The sequence below is a fragment of the Stomoxys calcitrans genome, unplaced genomic scaffold (assembly GCF_963082655.1).
Source record: "Stomoxys calcitrans unplaced genomic scaffold, idStoCalc2.1 SCAFFOLD_94, whole genome shotgun sequence".
Lineage (NCBI taxonomy): Eukaryota > Metazoa > Arthropoda > Insecta > Diptera > Muscidae > Stomoxys > Stomoxys calcitrans.
The window spans coordinates 52334-62960 of record NW_026739318.1 but is presented as its reverse complement, the minus strand read 5'-3'; the positions used below and the strand labels follow the sequence as shown (position 1 = coordinate 62960).

The following is a 10627-nucleotide window of genomic DNA, read 5'->3' as shown; positions in this document are numbered from 1 at the left end:
CGGCATTGTTTTTTGGCACATAGCATTTTTAAACACTCAGAATCATTTGTGTGAAATTTGAAAAATATCCGCCCACTTTTAATTTTTAATGCATCAATTCAATTTTCACAAAAAGTAATTATTATAATTGTAGAATGGGCTCCTGAAAATATATACCTGATCCGCCCACTTTTACGGCCACCTCCCATAGAAAAAACATGAATAAATAAATTAAGCATAGTCTTTTAATAATTTTTTAACATCATTATCGTACTCCAATTTTTTGATTTGCAGCTTTGAGCGAAATCTATTTATAAATGGGTCTGAAGACAATAAAAGGTTATGCATTACATCTTCATTAGTGGCTACACGTCCAATTCTTCGCGAATGATGTAATCTATAGGCTCTATAATCTTTATTCCTCGCTTCCTGAGCTTCTTCGGACAGCATACCTGATACAAACAATCAATTAAAATGTAAAAAATGAAAATTAAATCATTGAATAAGGGCCTTTAAATAGAGACATACCTATTGGCAGAATAGCTTCTGCTATAATTTTGCTACCATGCACCAGAATCTTATGCACAGTTACAGGCATGTAGTACCAGCCATAGAGATCAACAAACAACTTGGCAGTATCCATGCAATATATATGAAATTTGCTAGTGTCGACTGCTGCATTACAATTTATTGCGGCCAAAATAATTTTAAATCTATGTATTAACTCTTCTTTTATTCCAATTACGTCTGCAGTTTTGGCTGGATTTTCGAAAAACCTTCTTGCCGTATTGCCATCGTTTGTTGTGCCCATACCTTGCTTCACCGCGTCCACATTTATGCCCAGTGTCAACTTTAATCTCTTCCCAATTTCAGCTTTATTTGCCGCCATTTCAATTTTTGTGTAACTATCTGTTCTCCATTTTTTGAAACTTAGACGGTAAGAAATGTGCAGAATGCACTCCATAAATTTGATTCTCGCATGCAAGGGAGAAATACCAAACGCAACTGCTTCTTCCGAACATTTCCTCAAAATCACCGCATCTAAATTATTCATTTCTGTGGGCTTTGCTCCACATATGAAGCAAACCGCCATAGATGAACTTCCAGAAATCGTAGTAGCTACTTTCCCATCAATCATTGTTAATTTCAGTGTGTGAGAAATATTGAAGTTTCTGCTATGCAATTCAACGACAGTATTTCTTAAATTTTTTATTTCGTCATTAACACGACTGACCTCTGAATTTATAACTTCAGCTGTTTCTTGTATAAATTCAAATTTTAACGGTCGGCAAAATCTAGTTGATGATGGCTCTGTATTTCTCCAGCACATTGTTGACATATTATTACGCTCTGTGAGGGTCAATGGAACAAGTGACGTTAAGAACATATATTTATCGGAGTCATTTGGATCTGTGAATTTTTGATGGTATTCACTGTGTCCCGAACTTCCGTCACAGCCCCATTTTGAGAACATTTGCAGTTCGTTGGGGAGTTCTGTCACCTCATTCTCGGTTTTTGTCATCAAAATCCTGGTTACTGTATGATCTAATAACTGTTGTAGAGAAACTTTGCTACAACTTTCTTGCACCTGAACATTTGCAGGATAGCATTTTTTTTTTGCTTCCAGTACCTGATGGTAGGATGGGTAAATGTCGAATCCAATTTCTCTAGCTGAACTGCGCAAAACCTCATATTGATGCTTTGACAACGAAGCATCAAGTATCAGCCCAAGTGCCTTCTCCGGGGTGAACGCCTTAATGGATTTGTCTAAACACTCACTTTTTTTTGCGGCAGACGATATCAACACCATTGAGGTGTTTTCACAAAAATCTTGTACCTTTGTCCTCTTTGTTCGCGGTTGGCAATCCTCGAAGGCTTTTGCTGGACGTCCACGTTTAACCATATTTGAACAGCTTGGTGCTTCATTGTTTGCGGTATATTTGCACACTTTGTAGACATTTTTCAGCCAATTTTCATTAAGATCAAGAAATCTGGTTTTTATGCGTCTTGCTTTTTGCCATCTATCTTTGAACTTTGTAAAAAAGTTTTTTTTCAAAAATCCAGTAAAGACTTCAACATCCTCAGCAGTCATTCCTTCATTGCTATTTGCAATGACTTCGACAGTAACATCAATATCACTGTTGTTATCAATTAATATTTCGCAAATATTTAAATAAGAAATTGTTACATTTTCCATAATTAATAAAATTAAATCTTGATATCACTTAAAAACACACCTCTTATCACTGCACTTGCCAATGTAATGTCAATTAGCATATCAATAATATTAGAAATGTATACCCAAAAGCAGAAATTTAAATCAGAAACTGTATATTGTTGTTGGTACTTAATGTATTACTTATTAAGCTCTAACGGAAAAGATTTTGTGCAATAAAGAGAGCAAGACATAATGTGTAGTTGTTATTGCATGCAACAACATAATAAATGAATGATAACACAGCACCTAATAGTCTATCGCTTGATCTTCTATTGTTGTTAACAGTAAAGAATTATGGCAACAACAACAACAAGCATGAACGAAAATTCACGTTTTCTTACTTTATCACTTTATAGTTTTTACTGTTTCTTTTGGAAAGGAGCAGGTATGAGCAGCTGAATTTTTTTTTAGCTTTTAGCTGAGACTTCAAGCTGTAATTTGACGTCTTTCGTTAAACAGCGCTCCACAGCGCTAAAAACATGCAGTCCACTGAAGTTGATGAACATTGAAATTTTGATGTTGTTTATATTTTGTTCTACGAAATTTTTTATGTGGCACTTTTTCCAACTTTTTTTAATGCAAATCTCATCTATGACAACTGCCATTTACGAAAATATACAACAAAGTCAAATGATAAGTTTACTGTGATTGTACCAAAAGATTGAATATACAGTAAATTTGCATGCCATTTTAAACAAGCGAACATATATGAACTTGGAGCGTGTCTGTCCAAAGAAATACTAAATATATCAGCCTAATATTACGGAATCATAATATTCAACTATCTGACAACAAAATACCAAAAAATTATCCAAATCGGCGAACATGAAAAAAATGAATTTCGGCCACTCTTGAACCAATGTGCGCCGCATTCATTGATAGCTTTTATTGAACTAACTTTGACATAAGTAAGCAATGAAAAGAAAAAGAAGATGCATCTGGGTTGCCATAATTCAAAGAATAAAATAAGATTACCAATTTATATAACATTATGAGATATTGAAATTTACCTAATTTAAATATTTTGAATTTTTGGAAGCGATCACTAATTAACCTTAATTTTGCTTTAGCTGTCCCATTTTATAATAAAATAATTTTGCGCTTTAGCTGACCCATTTTATAAGATATTGAAATTTATCTAATTTAAATATTTTGAATTTTTGGAAGTTAATCACTTTTGCTTTATCAGCCCTATTGTAGTAGATATTGTCATTTATATTATTTTAGTGCTTTGAATTTTTGGAAGTGATCATTAATTAACCTTAGTTTTACTTTTACTGGCTCATTTTGTGTGATGTTGAAAATTACATAAGTCAAATCTTTTGAATTTTTTAGAATAATCACTAATTTGCTCTACCATCCCTATTCTAGTAGACATTTTAATTTATATAATTTTAATCCTTTGAAGTTTTCGAAGTGATCACTAATTAACCTTAGTTTTGCTTTAGCTGACCCATTTTATGAGATATTGACCCGCCTAGTCGATCGACATTATCTTTTCTTCAAAACTTGTCTCGTCAAGAATTAAATGTTGAATTAATTTTTCGCCTCATCCTGGTACTAAAGAATCTTTGCATGGGTCGTAGCAATGTAATATATCTTTAAGATAATTTGTTTGAATTTTTGGAAGTGATTACTAATTAACCTTACTTTTGCTCCACCAGCCCAACTTTAGGAGATATTGTTATACATATAATGTAAATCCTTTGAAGATTTGGAAGTGATCACTAATTAACCTTAATTTTGCTTTAGCTGTCCCATTTTATGAGATATTGAAATTTACCTTATTTAAATATTTTGAATTTTTGGAAGTGATTACTAATTAACCTTACTTTTGCTCTATCAGCCCTATTTTAGGATATATTGTCATTTATATAATTTTATTGTTTTGAATTTTTGGAAGTGATCATTAATTAACCTTAATTTTTGCTTAGTCTGACTTATGAGATATTGAAATTTACCTAATTTAAATCTTTTGAGTTTTTGGAAGTGATCACTAATTAACCTTATTTTTGGTCTACCAACCCTATTCTATTCAACATGGTCATTTATATGATTTAAATGTTTTAAATTTTTGGAAGTAATCACTAATTAGTCTTATTTTTGTTTTTCCAGCCCTATTCTAGGAGACATTGTCATATATACAATGTTAATCGTTTGAAGTTTTGGAAGTGATCACTTATTAACCTTAGTTTTGCTTTAGCTGACCCATTTTTTGAGATATTGAAATTTACCTAATACAAATATTTTCAATATTTCGAAGTGATTACTAATTAACCTTACTTTTGCTCTATCAGCCCTATTTTAGGAGATAATGTCTTTTATATAATTTTATTGTTTTGAAGTTTTGGAAGTGATCACTAATTAACCTTAGTTTTGCTTTGGCTGGCCCATTTTATGAGATATTGAAATTCACCTAATTTAAATATTTTGAATTTTTGGAAGTGATCACTAATTAACCTTAGTTTAGCTTTAGCTGACCCATTTTATGATATGTTAAAATTTAACTAACATTTAAGTCGATCTACTCATCACCTGTCTAGTCGATCAACATTATTTTTTCCTCAAAACTTGTCTCATCAAGAATTAAATGTTGAATTAATTTTTCGCCTCGTCCTGGTACTAAAGAATCTTTGCATGGGTCGTAGCAATGTAATATATCTTCAAGATAATTTGTTTAAATTTTTGGAAGTGATTACAAATTAACCTTACTTTTGCTCCACCAGCCCTATTTTAGGAGATATTGTCATATATATAATGTAAATCCTTTGAAGTTTTGGAAGTGATCATTAATTAACCTTAGTTTTGCTTTAGCAGACCCATTTGATGAGATATTGAAATTTACCTGATTTAAATGTTTTGAATTTTTGGAAGTGATTACTAATTAACCTTACTTTTGCCCTATCAGCCCTATTTTAGGAGATATGGTTATTCATATAATTTAATCCTTTGAAGTTTTGGAAGTGATCATTAATTAACCTTAATTTTTTCTTTGGCTGGCCCATTTAATGAGATATTGAAATTTATCTAATTTAAGTATTTTGAATTTTTCGAAGTGATTACTAATTAACCTTACTTTTGCTCTATCAGCCCTATTTTAGGAGATATTGTCATTTATATAATTTTAATCCTTTGAAGTTTTGGAAGTGATCACTAATTAACCTCAGTTTTGCTTTTGCTGGCCCATTTTATGAGATATTGAAATTTACCTAATTTTAATCTTTTGAGTTTTTGGAAGTGAGCACCAATTAACCTTATTTTTGGTCTGATTAACCTTACTTTTGCTCTATCAGCCCTATTTTAGGAGATATTGTCATTTATATAATTTTAATCCTTTGAAGTTTTGGAAGTGATCACTTATTAACCTTAGTTTTGCTTCAGCTGTCCCATTTTATGAGATATTGAAATTTAACTAACATTTAAGTCGATCTACTCATCACCTGTCTAGTCGATCGACATTATTTTTTCCTCAAAACTTGTCTCACAAAGAATTTAATGTTGAATTAATTTTTCGCCCCATCCTGGTACTAAAGAATCTTTGCATGGATCGTAGCAATGTAATATATCTTTAAGATAATTTGTTTGAATTTTTCGAAGTGATTACTAATTAACCTTATTTTTGTTCTACCAGCCTTAATTTATGAGACATTGTCATTTATATAATTTTAATCCCTTGGCATTTTGGAAGTGATCACTAATTAGCCATAGTTTTGCTTCAGCTAACCTAGTTGATGAGAAATTAAAATTTTCCTTATTTAAATCTTTTGAATTGTGGTATAATTGAAGAATCTGTATTTAACTTGCGTACTTCATTGCGTAACTTCTCTGCTCATTTCAATAAAGTTAGGTGGTGTATAGAGAAGCGAACTTTGCCAAATAATAATTTGGGAATACCTGAGGAATCGCTGTAAATAAATAATGTAAGTGCAACAGTTACGCTGGTGGTGGTCCGATTGAGGTTTGGGGTTGTATGTCGGCATAGTGAGTTGGAAATATAGAATTGTTGGATGAAAAAAAAAAGTATTAAAATTTGAATGCCAAAAAATTGGCATTTGAATGCCAACATTTTTCTCGAGCGCTGGTAAAACGGGTTTTCAAGTTAAAAAAATTGTGTTCCAGGGAGATAACGGCTCCTCCAACACTACATCGGACGTCAATATGTGGCTTCTTTACGACACAAATTATCTCAAAACACCAACGCAAAGTCCCGACACCAACCGGTTAGAAATTCATTGATCACATTTGGAATCCCAGTTTGGGCAACTCTATATTTCATCTAGGTAAACACTTAACTCTTGGAAACCACCGTAGCGCAGATGTTAGAAAGTCCGCCTTTGACACTGAAAGCCTGGGTTCGAATCCTGGCGAGACCATCAAAAAATTTTTTTCAACGGTGGTTTTTCCCTCCAAATGCTGGCAACATTTGTAAGGTACTATGCAAGTAAAACTCCTCTCCAAAGAGTTGTCGCACTGCGTCACGCCTTTCGGACTCGGCTTTAAAAAGGAGGACCCTTATCATTGAGCTTAAACTTGAATCGGACTGCACTTATTGATATGTGAGAAGTTTGCCCCTGTTCCTTAGTGGAATGTTCATGGGCAAAATTCATGCTGGCATGTGTAATGAACAGGACAATTCAAATTCCGAAAAAAGCGGGGATATTTAACTACAAGAATTTTAAGTTGAAGAGATTCTGCAGCGTTGTGCAACACAAGAATGTAACTTGCTGCTTTTAAGTTTTTGTACCAGGAGCTGTATGTCTTTGTGGAAACAATTTCCGCGGATGCGGATTCGTCAACGTTATAGGGCTCATCATTGACCAGCCCAAGCATTCCAATTTTCACTGTTTTATTTAATTCTTCTTCACTTTTTTAACACCAATTATTCTTTTTTTTTTATTCAATATATATATATATAAATATTCACTCTTTATTTTTCCATTTTCATTCAAACAAATTTATAAATAAAAAAAATTCTTTTTGCATTGAGTAGTACCGGTATTTCAAACCTGTACCTTCTTTTAAAATTTTAATTTTATGATAAAACTATTTTATACTATTATTCCACTTAAGAGTAAGGTCTACTTTTATATTTACGTTTAAATGGGCTTCTTTTGGTGATTTGTAATGTATGATTGCCATAGCCAAATGCAATCTTTCTTTAAAATGTTCTACGTAGCCTGCCTGATTCAAAACAATTCTGCCTGTTATTCAATGGTTGCACTTTCGTCTTTTGAAAACTCATTGATCGATTTTGTGACCAGTATTTCAACAGGTAGTTTCCATCTGTAGGTTTTACGGCCAAAAACGTTTATTTCATTTGTATGAACAACGTATATTTCAACTGTATAAACAACGTGTTTACAAATGACTCAATATCAAGTTGCCCATTGTTATAAACTTTTTACCCTCGGTAAATTTTTCGGCCTTAGCCAGCCAACTTTTACTTTAGTTTTTTAGATCTTTTAAGTTTTCTTATATCTCAAGAAAAAAATGATTAATACATATTCCGCCTCATACTGGTACTAAAGAATCATTGAATATAGTGAAACTATGTTAAACTTTATAATTACACTGCATTTTATTCTATAAAATTGTAGATATTTGAATTCTTAAATTTAAAGTTTTTTAAGTGAAATTTTGAATGTTTTGGAAGTAATCACTAATTAACCTTATATTTGCTCTAACAACTCTATTTAAGAAGATTTTAAAATTTAAGTAATTTTAATATATAAAGAATTTTTAACTTTTCACTTATTAGCCTTATTTTCGTTCTAGCCGCCCTTTTTTAAGGAGATAATTTTAGGAGATATTGCCATTTAGTATATTGTGGACCGACAATACCAACACTTTCTTCATCTAATAACGCCATATTATGGTATTTGCAACCTCCTTAAATTATGTTTACTTTTTCAAACAAAACCCAGATTGGGAATCCGCCTTATAGTCCAACTTTCTTCTTCTTTTCCCTGAAAAAAAAAAACAATTTAAAGCTATGTTGAAACAAGGTCCCAACAATTGAGGTATTGAAGAATGTTTTTACCTATATTTATTGAAGATTTTAGAGATATAGAAGGAAGATATAGGCTTCCATGAATGTGAGCTCATACCCACAACGTCATGAGCACGAATGTCATGTTTAACGCAGATGCCTGCCATCACGGCCCAAACCTGCGAGGCCCAAAGGTGAATACAGTGCGTCTGCCAACCAATGTGTAAATCCACACATGAGTACCAATTTGATCCCAAGTATTTGGACGATCTCACCTCCTTGTTTGGGAGCGGATCGCTATCTAAAACTCCTTCCGATCTATGGGTCACGACACCCAGTTGAAAACGCAACTCCACGCAGAGCTTATGTTCTACCCGCGACTTGGGTACAAACCTAAGCCAACGCGTTGCTCCCTACGGGGGCCTCACCATTGCCAGGCTGAAGGCGAAGTTCCAGGGGCTCCTGATACCCCGGGTAGCCTTATAAGACTACTACCAGTTGAACTCTTAAAAGTTCCGGATTGGTCACCTGGAAGAAGAAATCGCCCTAAGCCGACCCAAACCCAGCATACGAAAGTATCCACCAACACAACATGTTGACGCCGCAGCATCAACATGGCCATCCCATGCTATGCGCAGTACCAATCACTCGGTCGCGCCTGTATAGCAACACCTCGTCATGGATAACACGCGTGTATTCATGCCTTCACAAGTCTAGTCCGTCTCCTAAGAAATACTTCCCGAGAAAAGGTGGTAAGCCTTGCAACAGTCGCCTCGTCTTCAAGGGCCCTACCGAATTCCCACACCGCCTCGCTAATTCCCATCCCCTACATCTATAATGTCTGCATAGTATGGACATTCCGTCAGTATATGTCTTCAGTCTTCAGTTCTTCCACTGGTGCACAGATCAGTCACGGACAAGTCCCTCTGATGCAAAAATCCATTAAAGAGCCATGTCCCGTCAGTATGAAGCCCCGATTTAGACCGAAGCCAAAGTCCGGGCGGTCTCGTACGAACGTCGCGTCACGAATAAATTCATAAGTCACCCGACCATTGTCACTGTTCGTCCATCTAGTTTTCCGCCCATCATCAAGACGCTCCAAAAGGAGCGCCTTGTGCCGCCTAACATCCGCATCTGCAAGCTCAGAAGCAGTGAGCCAATCCTCACGCACTAGTGGAATTCGACAGATATGCCAAGGACATATTCGGCGATCTTGGATTGCTCCTCAATCGATCTGGCGATTTCAGAAGGACTACGACTCTAGCACATTTCGAGTAAAAAAGAGCCTACTTCGACACATCGTGTGAGGATCAACTCGACATGGTCAGGTATAGTCTTTTAGAGGCTTTTACACATCTGTCCAGTCATACCGTCAGTGGAGGATGACCTCCCGCTTCTAAGCCGGGGGACACTGGAGGAGGCACGATCATCTCCACGCTGGGAGCCTGTTCGTTCTCATTCCCATTAACACCCTAGCACACTCGTTCCAAGAAGCCAACATATTGCCCCCACTCTAGAAGCGCCCAGGTCACCCTGACTAGAACCCTGTTGCCTACCCCCTGACGTTCCGACGCATTGTTCAAATCGCACGGGTCCACCACTTGAACTTAATTGGTTTCGCCTTTCGACGTTTCTCAAGGAGCGCGTCATTCACCGCGCTCGTCGATCCCTGGAAGTGACCATAATCTCAATCGGATTATGGTCACTTGAGCCCCATACGTAACAAACCCTCCACCTAATCTGGTAAGCAGTAAATGCCGCCCCATTTGCAGCCGTAACGTCAATGTCACTTACGCTTGAAGGCCCATCAAAGGTATACTTCTCGCTCGGCATTTTCAACACACCGACGTCAACCATTCGCTGAACAACTGCCCACGATGACGATTCTCATGACCAAGCGAGTGCTGGGTTATTTTCGAGAACCACCTCGGGGAGGTTGCGTTGGCATCTAAACTTAGGATGAGCGGAGTTGTAGCACCGTATCCATATATCCAAGATAGGGCTTCGAGTCGGCGCTAAACCTACAATAGATGCTAACCAAGAACATCTTACCACACCGCCCTTGTGCACAAATGCAGACTCTCCACTGGCTATAGCTAACCATCGTACAGTCGATGTCGCTGTCTTCTACAATCGCAGAATCACCCCCGCTGTCAGTAAAGACTCGCATCCCCCCGGCCATCCTACAACACTACCATCCACTACATACGGTTCCTGCACCAGCGCGACCGAGCAACCAGTTCTGCGCATGACATGACCTAGATCCCTAAAAATTAAATTGGTAAAATGTTAAACCTTACGACGCTCCTTAATGCCTAGCTGTCAAACTAGCATAGATCGGACAGTCCGGAGATCATCATATGATTCGCCGGAAAAATGAACGGGGGTCGGACAGGCCGAAGTCACATGTCCGCCCAATCCACAACGCCAGCAGACATCAC

General features: G+C 36.1%; 1 protein-coding gene across 3 annotated transcripts; it reads right to left on the bottom strand.

Moving 5' to 3' along the window:
• Positions 1-206: 206 nt before the first annotated feature.
• Positions 207-3059, bottom strand: LOC131998435 (uncharacterized). Of its 3 annotated transcripts, none has more exons than XM_059370723.1 (3): positions 2217-3059; positions 508-2117; positions 207-431 (listed from the first exon to the last, which is right to left on the bottom strand). In XM_059370723.1, exons 2-3 carry the CDS (start codon positions 2069-2071, stop codon positions 211-213), a joined length of 1785 nt encoding a protein of 594 aa, XP_059226706.1. In that variant the 5' UTR covers positions 2072-2117; positions 2217-3059; the 3' UTR covers positions 207-210. The 3 variants fall into 3 exon arrangements, with proteins under 3 accessions (XP_059226706.1, XP_059226707.1, XP_059226705.1); XM_059370724.1 differs by having other exon boundaries at positions 2998-3059; XM_059370722.1 differs by having other exon boundaries at positions 508-3059.
• Positions 3060-10627: the final 7568 nt, after the last annotated feature.